Raw genomic sequence first — 17,506 nt, 5'->3', positions numbered from 1 at the left:
TTTGAATTTAATTTAAAGTGAAAATTTTAAACTCTAAAAATTATTTATAAGAATTTTTAATAATATAAATTGACAATAATTTTAAAATACACGTGTAAAATTTGTAATATTTTAGTTTTAAAAATATCACTAATTGAAATATATAATTTTTGATATTTATAGGTGTGTTGATGAAAGATAATAATCTTTTAACTAAAAGGTAAGTTTTATACCAATTATTTTTAGTTTGGTATACCGATCAATCCAACTAATTATATCAGATTTATATTTGGTTTAATTTGTACACACAGCCAAACTTTTAATATTTCAGCTATTAGGGTTGGATCCAGTTATCACTCTTCTAAAACTACATTATACCTACCAACCATTAGGTACACTTTAGTTTTACTTAAACACATTATTAATATAAAAATTAACTTAATTTGAATTTAATTTTAATTTTATCGTAGATCATAATAAATATTATTTTATTTAGTCTCAGACCCGTTATATTAATCAGCTAATTACATTTAGTTTGTTTTCAATTTTTTTTTTTTTTGCTAAATTTTTGTTTTCAATTTTACTTTAACTCTCGGTAAATATTATTTTATTTTAAGTCGAATAGATAATGTATTTTATTTAGCGTGATAATATTATATAGACAAACGTTAACATTTCAAATTTTATTTTTCTTTTAGCACGGTTAATAAAAAAAATTTAGACGGATTGATAGTATTTATTTTTTGATTTTAGCATGAGATAGCAATTTTATTTTGTCCTCACACCCGTTATATCAACCCAAATCTAGCTAATTATATTTAGTTTTTTGTTTAATTTTATTTTAGCACAGCCCGAATGAATGGTATAATTTTTTTTGTTTAAATCAAGACCATTAGACATATTATAATTCTATTTTTATTTGAATAATTCTATTGTGAATATTAATGAGTGTGCTTTATTTTAAGTATTACTATAATTACGATGATCAGACCGACTACCACCAAACTTTCATTGTTTCATTTTTAATATAATATAGATAGATTTAGTTTGCTGAAATTTATTTTAGTCTGAAATAACAATTACAATATTATAGACTCAATATAAATTAAAATTTAAATTGGTAGAAGAAGTTGACTTTAATATTAATTATAATGATATAGAGTTCGATAAAATAGAATTTAAATTTGTAAAGCCGCAGAATTAGTTGACTTCAATAATATAATTATAATTGACCAACCAACCAATCAACCGATAAAGTAGAATTAGAATAATTGAGTAAGGGTGATTAATTAATTTAAGCAAATTACCAAACGATCGACTACCAAACTTTTAATATTTCGTCTATTGTAATAGAGCAAATTTCTAGTTTAGAATCCGTTTAATGTACGAATTTTTTAATATTACCTCCTCCGTCCCAAATTATTTTTTCATTTTGATTTTTACGTGTATTTGAAGGTGTATTGACCCATAATTTTATTAATTATTTTTTATGTTTTTTTAAATAAAGTTTAAATTAATTAAAGGAGCGTAATTGTGTAAAAACAATAACATAATGCGTGCATAAAAATATCGGTCCACGATGACAGACAGATTGAGATGCCGAAAATATCAGGGCAAGCATATGTTTTATAGTAACTGAAAGAAAAGGAGAACGATTATCTTGTATGGACCTTGACTCCTTGAGTAATGAGTATCTTAGAGAGAGGCTTTTAGAGACAGTTTTCTATTCAAAAGCCGGATGAATTCTACTACGGTAGGGGGATATGTGATAGTTTGATCTAAATTGAAAAAAGAAAATTAATTTTATAAAATTTAATGGTAAGGGTAATTCGGTAATTTCAGCAAGTACCAACCGACCAATTACCAAAATTTTAATGTTTCGCTTATCATAATAAGTATAGATTCCCTCCATCTTCCTTTTAATTTGTTAACATTTGAAATTACTATGTTACATAAGTTATTTTTAAAAAAAAACTTTTGAATAAATATTAAATGTTTAAAATTTTTATTCAAAAGAAAAAAAATCAAAATAAGTTATACAACTATACTAGATAAGCCTTAAAATGTGTGTCGAACACTTCATTTCAAATGTTAATAACTCAAAGGAACAGAGGGAATAACTAGTATGAAAACCCGTGGGAGACACGGGTAATGTTCTAGTATAATTTCTAAAGTTTTGAGATGTTGTGTTAGGAATATGTGTATTAGTTTGATGATAAGTTACAAAACACTTAAGTAGAAATCTAGTATTTGTAGCCTCAACGGATAAGACCATCTTGGCTATCCGTTGAAGGAGTAGCTTTACTTAGCAATAAGTTTAGTATTGTAGCACATTTCATTCTCTGGATTCAAGTTGTAATTCTTAGATGTTTTAGGAAATTATCAGTCATGTTGACTACTAGTGGATATGCAAATAGGAGGGCTAATTTTTTTTCGGACCGGATTTTATTTTTAATGATCCATATCCACTCTTTAATAAAATTTCAAATATTATTCTACAAATGAATAACCTTTAATTGTTCTTTTAACAGTAGGTTAATAAATATTGATGATAACGAATTTAAAATGAGATAACTTACTATATAAACATGAGATACAACTAAACACTAGGATTTCATAAGTATATACATATCTACCTGGATTATTGGAAAGTATACAAATGTCATTCTTGCATTTCCTTTCCTAGATGTGCATGATGGTGATCCTGAACAACCAACATTCTTAATTACTAAATGTCATATTTGCACTTGCTAGCAATTACAATATTTTAATTTCTAAAACCTAGTAAGACTGTAGGCTACACTTGAACACAAGAAATAGTTACCAGCAACTTCTGGAATGGATGATAAGCAAAGCTGCAATTTGAATTCTGGGCCACTGCAGGCGTGCAAGTTAGTGATGGAAACCTTTCCACCATCTATATAAGCTAAATTTTGGCCATTCACCTGGAGAACAATAAGGAATTATAATCCAATAAATGCTAAATGGTTTCAAAAGATTTAAATTATAGATCTCCAACAAATATAATGTTAAAATGTTGCAATAAGATTAATAGGTTTGTACCTGAAACTCAACTGGCTTGACCCTAAGAGCACATGTTTTATCAATCTGTCCAGTGGTAACTCAACATATGTAAGCATAAAAAGCTAGGTAGATCTACTAGCTCTTTATTATTTTTTCTGAATAAATATGTATAGTAGCAAGAAAGTAACCTGGATGTAAGGGAAATAGATATCCTTAAGTCTGCACAGGAGTTTATGTAACCCTACACCTCCCATATGAAGATCAAAAATTTGCACCTGTCAGTTTAGTGTTAGTATGGAGGAGATATTTGGAGGTGCTTATTTACATATATACGCAAACTGCAGCAGTTACCTTTGTAAATCTTCCCCTGAATGATTCTATCAGATCCTCTTCTGAGGTGCTTGGCATTCCACCCTCAGTCTAAATTTTTTATGGCAAGTCAATTGAAGTTGAGAGTGTGTAACTAGCTAGAAAAAACATAAAATTAAACATCATAAAGATTAAATTCATAAATCGGGTGATATTACCATCTTTATCAGAGCTCCACTTGAATCTTGTAGGGAGCCATCACTTTCGATATCAATGATACATATTTCCCCAGAGGCCTTTGTGTTTGAGCATATTCTGGCACGCCTAATTAGAAGCAGATAGGTAACAGACAAATTTTAAAACCTAATCAAGATTTTCCTGTCGAATTTAGTCTTTTTTTCTTGCAGTGTCAATATATAGAATTTTGTTGCCGAAATATACAGATATGACAATAGGCACAAAGAGCAATAAACTGAATTTCCAGTTGCTTACCTCCCTAAATGCATAGAGGAAACAGCTACTCCATATCCAAACTTGCCAAATAAAGGCTGCACTTATCAAAGAAATTGTCAATACACCCGAAATGTTATTAAAATGAAAATATAAAAAATGAATAGCTGACCGTCAAGTACAGATCACTGTCCCCTACTGATTGTTGGTTAAGTTCCTGCTCTCGAGAGGCACTTAGGCCCCTGAAATTAGTAGAAGATAAAAAATTAGGTATCAAAAGAGTACGACATATAGAACATTCTGCAGTCAATGTTAACCAGAAATCCCTTGAAAGGTACATGTGCAACTGCTATACTATAAATAAAATTATAGACCAAACCTTTTGCATGTGTCCACTCAGATATTATACCAAATAGAAACATTTGCATATATATATATATATACATATCAACATCTTACCACTGCACAATAGAGGTCTCCTGGCTAGAATCTATGCTGGTTCCATTGTGAAAAATAGAGATAATATCTTTGTTGATGTCAATACTGCAAATAAAATTTAGGTCACCATGGAGTATAATATATGTTTAGGTGATATTTAAACCACTTAAACCTATCAAATCTGGGTTCACTTAAACCACCATTGAAATGCAAACTATATATAGATCTTCAAAAAATTTGAATAAGCAAGTTAAAAATTGATGAAAACAAACATTAGGTGTTTAATTAGTACTCCTTCGTCACCTCAATTATGTCCAACACATGTTTTAAGGTGCATATAACATATAGTTCTATAACTTAAAAATTATATATAAACTATTTAAAGAAATGAGGGGTGCAGAGGGATTTAAAAGATACACATATGCTACTTTTTTTTAACAATGATACGACCTAATCACCTCTTTAGATTGATTGAGTCTTATGTAGCTAATCATTGAGATACAGTAGAGGCACAAGATCAAAATATATAAACAATCACATCAAAGGGTTTTCCATACCTAATTTGTCTGAAGTTATTGTGATCTGACCATGAAGCTTGCAATGAATTATCCTGACATGTTAAAAGTTTACAAATGATTAATTATAGATTAGATTATTATAAAAAAAAGTTTATAAATGATTAATCATAAATTAGATTGTAATAACAAAATATCACCACAAGTATTTAGATCTAGAGATTCATACTTACAATCAAATCGGCTAGAGCGGCTTCAAAATTGTATTTTTGCTTTATTTGCTCAAATTTTGATAATTGTTTTGTCCTTTTAGGACATTTGGCCTCCCTACCCTCCTCCCTATGCATCCTTTTCAAGTTAGATGAGGTGGACTCCATTTCGATCCTGAGAATTATTGGGAATTAGTGCATACATATTAATTAGCATATAAACACACACATATATACACACACACAAATTATAACAAAAATCAAACTTAACCATTACTGATTATAATTACACAAATTACCAATCTATATAGCACAAAATATAACCAATTAATTATGAACATTTTTCGCAATATATTGGATCTATATGTTTCCCAGATCTACTTGTAAAGGGATCAGATAGAAGGATTAAGTGGGGTCTTTGCTTACAATAAGGATGTTTTCCTTAACAATGGTGGTGGTTGCTATTAAAATTGTTGATATAGGGAAAAAAATCAAACTAAACTATCACGATCTTTATATTTACACAAATTACTAATCCATGTAATGCAAAATTAAAAAAATAGTAATTACCAATTATTATTGAAATTAATAAATCTACTTGTTTTTAGGGAATTTACTTGTGATAGAGTTTCTGGATACTTGTGAAAGAACTATAAAGAAAGGGGGTTTCTTAAATTGAAGTCACCTTGTTATTAGAAGTTTGATTGAAGGTGCTATATAATCAAAGATAAAAACATACTCTCATGTATATATCTAAGGACTTGTTTGTTTACCAAATCTACCTATTTTTTATCACATGTATTTGTTAGAGCAGATCTACATGTGATAGAGTAAATTTACCTGAAAATATACAATTTATGACTGTATGTTTGTGCCAAGAGAGATGAAATTGATTAGATTGCTTCACAATGTAAATAAGGAGGTGGTTGTGATGAAAAAGGCCTATGTGCCAAGAGAGATGAAATTGATTAGATTGCTTCACAATGTAAATAAGGAGGTGGTTGTGATGAAAAAGGCTATAGAGATAAGAGAGGTAGGTGGTAGAGATTTTTGTTTGAAACTAAGATTGATGATACAGATAAAGATATAAATATGGATATTAATGTAAATTGTGAGTGTGTGGATATGAACATGAATGTGCTTAATGTGTGTCTGTCTCAATATGTGTGTGAGTGTGTGTTGATATTAAGTTACTTTTTGGACATGAATTGGTACTTTTAAGATTCTCTTCATATTATTAATAAATATTCTCCTTTTTTCTTCTATTATTTATTAATTATAATAGAATGATACACCTTATTTTATGAATATGTATACATTTGGCTAGTTGTTTATATGTAGTTGATTAACAAAAACCATGATTCCTATAAACATTTGAAAAATTACTTTTATTTTGAAATCATAGTTTGAATATTGCCTACAACATAAAATAATTTAATTTTAATATTAATAACTTTAAAGATACAAATAAAAATATATGGTTCAAATCTTATCAAACCAATAACATATTCTATTTTATTATCTTCCACAATTTATTTCTTTCTAGTAGAAACTCTGTATTAAAAAATAAGTTAAAACTTGATAAATATTAAAGTAATCTATGAGATACTAGCTAGTAATAATAGAAAATAAAAGGTTAATTGGGTAAAGAAAATTTAAAGTTAAATTTATAAAAGATTTATTTAGATTTTAAATCAAGCCTATATTAATTTTGAGGTGTGCAGACTTAACTTTCACATGAGACCTTGAATCCTTACCAGCTACCAGTGCTACATCTTCAATGACAACATTTCCAGAAATTAATTTGCCATATCCCATTGTGAAACCTTTTCTATTGTCTCCAAAAGTCACTAATGGGCAAAGTATGATAGGAGGGCCATATCACGTGTCATATGTCTTGAGAATCCACTGTCTATGATCCATATGACTTTCTTTCCTTTGCCCTGTCATATGTTTGATTGCATTTATTAACGTGACTTTCTTTCGATGTTCGATTTTTTCGTGACAAGGGAAGAATAGATAAAATAGGACTCATGTACTGTACCAATAGACATCGAACATTCAACATTCATATAATGTTCTCAGGACACCCTTATCTTCTAATAGATACAAAATATACTTTTCATCATTATTTAATAAGTCAAATATTTTCATCGTATTTTCCTGACTTATATTCAAATCAAATTGATATGGCTTATACAATACTAATTAAAATTACATTCACGTCAAACTCATCAAAAATTAAAGCATTAGTTTTGAAAATTGGAGAACTCAACTTATATATTCTCTGAGTTAAGTTTTGATGTTGCAAAACATCTACTAATTAATAATCATCGAAATACGATTTTGATGCACCTTTAACATGATGTTTTTCATCGTTCCTATCTTTATAAACATCATCAAGACTCTTCTTGGGTGATCTTTGCCATCCTCGTTCTTGTCTGTTTGTTTAAGTACATCAAATTCGTCACACTATGTAGTGCAATATTTAGAACCTACTATATCACACCTTTCTCCAACTATCTCTACACTTTTTTTCTTTCAAAGAAATTTCCGCATTTACATAATCGAGCACTTCCTTGTCACCCACTTTCAATAAATTATCCAATTTTGCTTAAGGACATTCACGAACATATTATTCACATGATCAAGTGTTAGGTAATAAATACAACACGGGGGGGTGAATGTGTTTTGGATTATTTTTATGCTTTTTGAGCTGTTATGGATGTGGTGAACAAAGTAATCTACCTTGTAGAGATAAAGTATTTTAACAGAAATAATGAAACATGCACATGAACACACTATCTTCAAACTCACTTAATTTTATATTAAAATCAAGTATGTATTGCTACAAATTTCTGGGTTCTTTATTGATAAAGAACTCAGCTTCTTTCTCGAGAGAGTTACAAGATTTTCTAGATCTATTTGTTACAATTAAAACAAAGCATCCAGTATTCACTTTATAGAACAGTAAACACAAGTTTTACACAGCATGTAATAGCATGTACTAAACCCTACTTTAAGTTAACTAAAACTTTCTATTTCTGGCTTAGTGTATCTTTGCAAATTGTGCATGTCTGTGACTTTACTTTGTCAGTTAATCTTGGCCTTTGATCTTGTACTCTTCAAGCTGCTTTTTGTAGACTTTTCAAATCAGTGATTGATTTGTTTGTTGATTAATAATCTTGGATCTTTAACTGGTTTGCATTTTTTACTTGAGTTTTATATCGAGATCTCCAGTTTGTTATATAGAGAACTCGACATCTCGATGAGTATAATGGCTTATCGAGATCTCTTTTTATTATAGTTATTTTGACTTATCGAAGTCTGAGTTTTCTATAAGATAATTTAGCTTATCGAGATCTCTAAATTTCTGCATGTAGAAAAAGACTTGTCGATATCTCTGAATTTTCTATAGGCATATTGACTTATCAATATCTCTGAGATCTCTAATGAGAGTTTGCCTTGTCGATATCTCCAATCTTCACATCTAAAATTTGACTTTTGAGATCTCTGAGACTTCTCTATAAGCTTTTTGGACTTGTCGATAAGTCATTCTAGAGTTCTCGAATGACTTCTCTATATGACTTGATCCATGACTTGTAGATTTCTTGACTTAGAATATTTTTCTTAACACAGATTTATTCAACTCCAAGTTTCTTCACACTTTCTCTGAGGCATGATCTTCATGATTTTCTTCCAGAGTTTATTCTTAGGCTTAATACTAATTACAGAAAATTACTCCAGTCTAATATATTGACATTTTTACAGACTCAAGTAATATAATACAAAATGCAAACTTAGATTATCATACAACTTACTTAGGGTTATCAATTTGACTTAGTCTTGTTATAGTACAGGCATTTCTTGCACAACAAACTCCCCCAATTTGTGAGAAGATTGCTTATTACAAATCCATGTCTGGTAACAAGACTAACCCCAAGCTATAATGAATAATAAAACTTTACATAAAAATTGATAGAAGTATAACTTTTATACATTGAATGATTTCTTGAGTTTGATAGATATATTCATTAGTCAAATTTCTCATCTCTTGTTTTCTTCTCTATGAGGTTCTTTAACTTTACAAAGTACTTCCAGTTCCTTTATGATTTTGTCCCTCTTAGAGCTTCTACAAGTTTCAGTTTATCAGCTTAATGGATAACTGTCCAAGTAGACCATCCTAATCTTGAGAATCTGCAATCTTGATTGGTTTAGAATAATTATCCACCTGGTTATTCTGCTCATCCCCTTTGCCTTGAGATATTCAGATCTTGTATATACATTTCTATCTCCTCATATACTTTCTTTTCCACTCCTCACTTTCAGCCTTATATCTTGCTCTTCTTTCCTCCCTTTCTACCAACCATTAAGCTAAAATAGATCTCCATGTCTTATTGCAGTATCTTGTCCTGCAGTAAGCTTATCACCCTTTGATCTCTGTGGGTGATAAATGTGTTCCATTAATTTTTTTGCCAAGAAATGTGAAGGTTCCATCCTGATAGTAGATTATTTCTTCCCTTAGTGTTACAACCCAAACTCTGACCATTTCTTCAGCTAATTCTTGAAGTAGTCTTCATTTGAGATGCCTAGTTCAGAGATAGGAAATTATTTTGATTGAAACAGTTCCAGATGGCCCCCTCAGTTACTTGCAGTCTTTGATTTTCTCTCAACAGATTTGTAATGAATTTTGGTTGGTGGCTTAACAGAAGGTAGGTTTGAAGATTTTCTTTAGAGATGTTTTGGCATGAGGGTGATTAGTATTTTCAGTAAGGTGTTAGCGGTTTGTTTGTACAAGAATTCAGGCTTTGTAGTTTGAGGTGGTTTAATATTTGAGTTTGTTGGCTTAGAGGGTTGAGCTTGGTTGATTTGGATTGGTAGGGATTGCTTTGTGGTTCTGAGGTGTCCTTCCTTCTTCTTCCTTCTTCTCTCCTCCCTCTCTTCTTTTTTCTCCCTTTTCTCATCTTTCTTCTTTCTTTGCAACCAGTTGCTCTAGAAGTTTGACTTGAATTTGAGCCAGAAGGTGGTTGATCATCTTGCTTCTGCTCATCTTATCCTTGTCAGCCTTTAAGTGTATTGTAGGTTTGGCAACATGGTATCCAGAATTCCAAGGTATCTCTCAAGAATTCTGATCATCTCTTCATCTTCATTTTCTTGTACTTTTTGCATTTTAGATGAGATGAAAAGTCTTATCAGCCTCATGTTTTCTCTAACATAATTCTTAAGACAGTGAAGAGTTTTACATTTCTTAGACTAAAGGACAGAGATAGGCTTCAGGAAAAGTATCTATCTGAGCCTTCTTGAGTTCATGAAGCAATTGGGTGTCCTCTGGAATAACTATATGTACCTTGTCAATCATACAACCAACTCAATTCTCTCAATTTTGAATATTGGAGAGAGACACCTATAGACATCTATCTAGTCCATACACTACTAGAAAAATGCCCTTAACATCGGTTATAAACCGATGTCTTTTTCTTTTAAAAACCGTGTCTTTTTTCTTTTAAAACCGATGTCTTCGCATGTGTAGAGAAAGGGGGGGGTCTTTAACATCGGTTTTAGCCGATGTTAAAGATGTACACAGACATCGATTTTTTGAGCAAACTGATGTATAATTAGCCCTTTTTTTGAATAAAATATTTAAACTAGATTGTCAAAAATGGTATTTAGGAGGTTAAATACCATTTTAAACATATAACAGGGAGAGCACTTTTAACTAATAGACATCAGATTCCTAAATAAATCGATGTTTTAGGTCCTTATTTACATCGGTTTATTTCCTAAACTGATGTTAGACATGTATTATAACATCAGTTTTAGTTTAAGAAGCGATGTGAAACTTCTACTTTAACATCGGTCTTATTTGTTTTACTTTTATGTACTTGCACAAACCGATGGGTTTTAACATTGTAGACATCGTTTTCTTTCTAATAATTTGATTTCATTTGTTGGTTTAGATATCATTTTAGTTTGAGTAGGTCATGTGTTTTAGTTGATTCACATCAGTTTTATAACAAGGACCGATGTTTGAGTTTTAATTTTTAAAAAATAATCATGTGCATTTGTGCATTTTTAGTTTGAGTAGGTAATTTAGGACGGTTCTGTGTAGTAAGAATGTAAGTGTATGAATGCTGGATTGGTGTATAGGTTTATAAATGCTGGGGTTGTACATTTGGTAATGTAGATTCTATAGTTTTTGAATGATTGATGCAGATGATGGGGTTGGTGTTGGCGATTTTTGGATGATTGATGCAGATGATGGGGTTGGTGTTGGTGGTTTTCGGATGATTGAATGGTAAATGTATGAATGATTGACTGGTTGGATTTGTATGGATGCTTGTTATTCCAATGTTTTAGTTCTGGTTATGTAGTAAAGGACATCGGTTTTATTTATAACAAATGTCTATTAGTAACGAGTACATCGCTTTATTAAAAAATTAGTGATGTAAAATTTTACACAATTTGGTCTATAAATTTCTTACACATCACTTTCAATTAAGAAAAGCTAATGTCCAAAAAAGATATGTATACGGATGCTCCAGTATCTTTATACTAACTTGGTGGTAGTGGTCATGGGAGTTGATGCAGTAGAACTGTCTTGCATTCCAAATTTCTTGAGTAGATTTCTGGTGTACTTGGAATTGACTGATGAAAGTACCTTCTTCAGTTTGTTTGACTTGAAGTCCCATAAAATAACTCAACTCTCCCATCATACTCATTTGATATTTTGACTTGCATTAACTTGGAAAATCTTTCAAAAAGTTTTGTATTTGTAGAGTCAAAGATGATATCATCAACATATATCTGTACCAAAAGCAAGTCCTTTCCATAGTTGAGGTAGAAATAAAGTTTTGTCAATTGTACCTCTGTGAAATCCACTTTCCAGAAGGAATTGAGCCAGAGTCTCATACCATGCTCTAGGAGCTTGCTTAAGGCCATAAAGTGCTTTGTCAAGCCTGTAGACATGATTTAGAAATTTTGGATCTACAAAGCCTGGAGGTTGTTCAACATATACCTCTTCTTTCAATTTTCCATTGAAAAAAGCACTTTTCACATCCATTTGAAAGACTTTAAACTTCTTGTGAGCAGCATAAGCCAAAAAGATTCTTATGGCTTCCAATCTAGCAACTGGAGCAAATATTTCATCATAGTCAATACCCTCCTGTTGAGAGTAACCTTTAACAACCATCCTTGCTTTGTTTCTTATAATTATGCCATCACTGTCAGTTTTATTTCTGAACACCCATTTTGTACCAACAATTGATCTGTCCTTTGGTCTTGGTACTAGGGTCCAGACTTTATTTCTTTCAAATTCATTTAACTCTTCATACATTGCTTGCACCCAATCAGCATCTTGAAGAGCTTCTTCCACTTTCTTTGGTTCAGTCTGAGATAGAAAGAATGATAGAGACATTCATTTTTGTTATTGTTCTAGTTCTGACACCTGCCTCAGGATCTCCAATTATTAAGTCAGGTTTATGTGATTTAGTCAACTTCCTTGCAGATGGAAGTTGATCTCTAGAACTGAATCCTCCCCCATGATCCATGCTATCTCCATTAGAATTTTCCGATGCTACCCTGAAGTTATGCTCTCTGAGATTCCAAAATTTGAGTTGGATCCTTCAGGTTTTGAAGAATTAGAGTTTCCAGAATTATCAGAAATTGGCTCATCAGAACTTGATGAATTAGAACTTGAAGAGCCAGTGACTGGTTCTGATGCTTCTTGAGAGTCTTGAGATGTGGTATGATCATCAGCTTGCTCCCCCTGAACAGGTGCATTTTCCTTTGGAGCAGTTACCACAGTTTCAATGACATCAGAATTTAACCCGTCAGAACTTACAGGATCAGGATTTAGGTCATCAGAATTTACAGAATCAGAATTTACATCTTCATTTTCAAATCTCAGCTGATCATGATCATTGAAATCTTCAAGTCCAGTAATCATTTTATCATCAAAAGATATATTGATAGATTCCATGACAACCCTTGTTCTTAAATTGTAGACTCTGAAGGCTTTTGTGGAAAGTGGATATCCAACAAAAATTCCTTCATCAGCTTTTAGATCAAATTTTGACAGCTGTTCAGGATGAGTCTTAAGAACAAAACACTTGCATCCAAATACATGAAAGTATTTCAGATTTGGATTCTTTTTCTTCACCATCTCATATGGTGTTTTTCCATGCTTGTTTATGAGTGTAGCACTTTATGTAAAACAAGCAGTCTGCACAGCTTCAGCCCAAAAATAGGTTGGTAGCTTTGCTTCATCAAGCATAGTTCGTGCAGCTTCAATAAGAGTCATGTTCTTTCTTTCTACAACTCCATTCTGCTGTGGAGTTCTAGGTGCAGAAAATTCTTGCTTTATTCCTTGCTCTTTGCAGAACTCTTCCATGATTGAATTCTTGAACTCAGTGCCATTATCACTTCTTATTATTTTAACAGAATCTTTGACTAACTTATCCAGCTGTCTGACATGATCAGTTAGAGTAGATGCAGTTTCATTCTTCTTGTGCAAGAAATACACCCAAGTGTATCTTGTGAACTCATCCACTATAATCATAGCATATTTCTTCTTTACAATAGACATGACATTGACTGGACCAAATAGATCAAAATGCAGTAAATGATAAGGCTCAAGTTTTGAGGATTCAGTTTTTCTCTTGAATGAAGATTTTCTTTGTTTTGCCTTTTAACATGAGGCACAAAGACCATCAGGAGTAAATATTGATTTTGGCAGTCCTCTCACAAGATCTTTCTTTACTAGCTCATTTATGTTGTTGAAATTTAATGAGAGAGTCTCTTGTGCCAATTCCAGCTTTCTTTAATTGATGCTCTGCTAACACACAGATTGCAGAACCATCAAAATTTGTTAAAAGTCTGGCTTCATATATGTTACCATGTCTGTAACCTTTCAGAACCACTTTTCCTGTAGAATTACTTACAACTACACAGTGTTCCTCAAAGAAATCCACATGATAACCTCTGTCACAGATTTGACTCACACTTAGCAGATTGTGTTTAAGTCCTGAGACAAGAGCTACTGTTTCAATTATGACATTCCCAAGATTGATATTTCCATATCCTAGAGTCTTTCCCATGTTGCCATCTCAATAAGAAACTCCTGGGTCATCTTTCTCCACAAAGTCTGATAGCAGGGCTTTATTTCCCGTCATATATCCTGAACATCCACTGTCCAGAACCAGGATGTTTTTCCTGTTGCCCTGCAATCACAAAGACCGCTATTGATTAGTTTCAAGGACCCAGACTTTCTTGGATCCTTTGGCCTTGTTAAGTTTGTTAGCATTTGCAGCGGATTTAGTTTCAGAGTTATGCTAACATGCTTTTTATCAGACTTTATATCAGACTTTGGATCAGAATTTACACTAGAAGGAATTACACTAACTTTCTTTAAAGAAGGTTTTATTTCATAATAATCATAGTACAAACTATGATATTCCTTACAAGTATAAATAGAATGCCATAAACTACCACAATAAAATAAGGATTTTGTGGTTTAAACCTAACAGACTGACTCTTAACTCCTGATCTAGGAGGTAAATAGTTTATATCTTTATTTTTCCTGCAAAAAGAAGCAAGATGGTTAGAGTTTCCACAATTATAGCATTTCTTTCTAGGAGCATTAGGAACATGCATATAATTATTACTTTTATTCACACCTTCCTTTCCATTCCTATTTTTCCTAGCTTCCTTTACCTTGTTCACATTTTTAATCTCTTTCAGCTTATACTTAAGCTGCTTCTTTGTCATTAAGCCAATGTTACGAAAGCTGGTTTATCCTGTTTTAATTTGTCAGAAGTTGTCTTTTCTTTGACTTCTATTTTATAGTCTTTCATCTCTTCAGAATCAGACACAACAGTTTTTGCAACAAATTTAACACGATTTATCTTTGGCTTTTCAGTCTGTTTGATAACAATAGGCTTAATTGGCAAAGTCCCTTTCTCACTTTTACCATCTTTATAACCTAACCCCTTTTTCCAGTTTCCATTACTTAGAATATTCTGAGTTGTTTTGCCAGTTAGTCCAAGTCCTGATGATTTTCTTTCTTTTTCTAATTCATTTTTTGGATAATCATTATGTTTAAGCAATTCATTCTTAACATACACAGCATTATCTCTCTCTGTCTGAATAATGTTCATCTTGACTAACTCTTCTTCAAGATAGCTATTTTGTTTTTGTACTTTAGATTTTCAGATTTTAATCTTTCATTCTCTAAAGTCTGATCTCTATAGCTAATGTAAATGTTTTTCAGAAATAATCTCAACTCAGTAATATCTTCTGTATCAAAAGCAAGAGTTGATAGAGGTACCTTTAGTTCAGCAGCATCAGAACTTCTATCAGCATTTGCCATTAAGGCATGGTTCACCTCTTCTTCAGATTCTGAAGTGTCTTCCTAGTTTTTCTTCTTGTGATAAGTGTCCTGGCCTTTATCACCTTTTCCTTTCTCGCAATCAGGAGAGATGTGACCTCTTTCACCACAATTGTAGCATTTGACATTTGAGTTGTCTCCTCTGTCAGACAATCCTCCTTTGCCTTCAGTCTTTATGAACCCTTTCTTGTCAGAACTTCCACCTTAATTGTAGCATTTGACATTTGAGTTGTCTCCTCTGTCAGACAATCCTCCTTTGCAATCAGTCATATATTTTTTTGTACCACTTTAATTATGCATTACTAATCCACTTTAATTATGCATTACAATTTTTTGGTTTTCGGATGATTGAATGGTTAAATGTATGAATGATTGACTGGTTGGATTTGTATGGATGCTTGTTATTCCAATGTTTTAGTTCTGGTTATGTAGTAAAGGACATCGGTTTTATTTATAACAAATGTCTATTAGTAACGAGTACATCGCTTTATTAAAAAATTAGTGATGTAAAACTTTACACAATTTGGTCTATAAATTTCTTACACATCACTTTCAATTAAGAAAAGCTAGTGAAGAGATGTCTTCAGTGGTGAGTTCTCTCTTTTCTTTGGGAATCATCTTATGTGGCTCATTCCCAACTGCAACCGAAAGCTTTGTGGGCTTGTGTGGACCATCATAAATTCTGTCTAAATATTTAGATCTGTTGCTTCCAGAAACATGGCCATCTTCACACTCAATACAGGGTACTCAGATACCCTGAGCATAGGAACCCTGATGGTTTCATATCTACTGGTGTTTTGAATGAGTTGAACCTTTGCAGGTTCTGGAGGGTCTTGTGTTTTTGATTGATCAGACATGATTGATTATTTTTTTGGATCTTAACTGTTTGTAAGCTTAACGAATTGGCTCTGATACCACTTGTTAGGCCTCAATGATACTATAGAAGGGGGTTGAATATAGTATCTACAATCAATTCGATTATTAACACAAGTATGTAATAGAAAACAAGTTTATTCAATATATCAAACTCTGTTACAGTAGGTTTAATCTACTCTCTCAGTGATGTATGATATCACTAAGAGCTGCTAGGGTTACAATGAATAATAATCTCGTGAATGATAACACATATAGTGTAAACCCTAATCTGTGTTTATATACTACACAGTTACAAGATATCTCCTAATTGATATGATATGTTCTGTTTCCTAAAATACATCAATCAGAGATTATCTACTGTAGTCATTTAGCTGTATAACTCTTCAATCATATCTTCTTCTGTTTAATCCAGATCCTCTCCTGTAAATCAACCGCTTTTCATCCCTGAAGTGTATCCACACTTAAGTTCTGATGTAAGTCCTGATGGAAGTTCTGATAACTTCTTATTTTCAGTAAGTTCTGATTTCCAGTTAAGTTCTGATATTAAGTTCTGAAACTAAACAAATCGGATTAGACATGACATCACAAATATATCTAACATCAAACTCTACAACTAAAATTTCCACTTTAACCGAAGGTTCCAAGTAACAAAACTATTGTCAAGGTTTATGCATAACAATATATGTCTTTTAAAAAAAGTGATAATAATTCAACACGTAATAGCACCTCATACTCAAACTAATACAAAACAATTTCATCTCTTAGTTTCTGAACGTGAACAAATTATTAGGAGAAGTAATACTGAAAATTAATATAGTAAGAAAATTGAATCTGGGAGCAACTATCTCAATTTATTGAATTTCCTATCAATGTTTGCAAGCTAAAAAAGACGTATAAAAATGTACCTTTATAATAAGAGATTCCTTCGTGATCAAGTAACCTACATAGGATAAACAAGAATTAAAATATTTATCAATTTGTGGAACATAATATGAAAATGAATAAAATTTCATAAACATGCGTGTTTCCTTTATATTGAGAACTAGAGAATGCTAAAAATATTTCGGGAAATACTTGAGCATCAAACAAATTGGATTGCTACATAATAAGTAGGATTAAATAAAACTATTGTATGTGAGCTGGGTTTAGTTGCACCACATGTAACTATCAACTTATAGCTAATTTAAAACATAATGGACCATTTTGAGCCACATATGTTACCTCGACTAGATCACGGAGGTATCTGTATGGTGCCTGAATTTAAGCATCAAAGTTGTTATCAAAGTAAAATATTGATTTTGAAGACCATGTGAATTAAATAT

At 31.7% G+C, this 17,506-nt stretch overlaps 1 protein-coding gene across 1 annotated transcript; it reads right to left on the bottom strand.

Annotated features, from left to right (window-relative positions):
• Nucleotides 1-2,615: 2,615 nt before the first annotated feature.
• LOC141703872 (structural maintenance of chromosomes flexible hinge domain-containing protein GMI1-like) lies at nt 2,616-5,971 on the bottom strand (the record flags this gene model as incomplete). The annotated part of the gene is made up of 12 exons (XM_074507255.1): nt 5,765-5,971; nt 4,949-5,099; nt 4,758-4,810; nt 4,222-4,305; nt 3,935-4,004; nt 3,805-3,860; nt 3,531-3,636; nt 3,355-3,423; nt 3,192-3,278; nt 3,043-3,087; nt 2,804-2,924; nt 2,616-2,683 (listed from the first exon to the last, which is right to left on the bottom strand). Coding segments are annotated over exons 2-12 (903 nt in total), but the record flags the coding sequence as incomplete, so codon positions are not given.
• Nucleotides 5,972-17,506: the final 11,535 nt, after the last annotated feature.

This window comes from Apium graveolens, unplaced genomic scaffold (assembly GCF_009905375.1).
Source record: "Apium graveolens cultivar Ventura unplaced genomic scaffold, ASM990537v1 ctg7140, whole genome shotgun sequence".
NCBI lineage: Eukaryota > Viridiplantae > Streptophyta > Magnoliopsida > Apiales > Apiaceae > Apium > Apium graveolens.
Note: the sequence above shows the minus strand (reverse complement) of the source record. Positions and strands in the feature narration are given on the sequence as shown.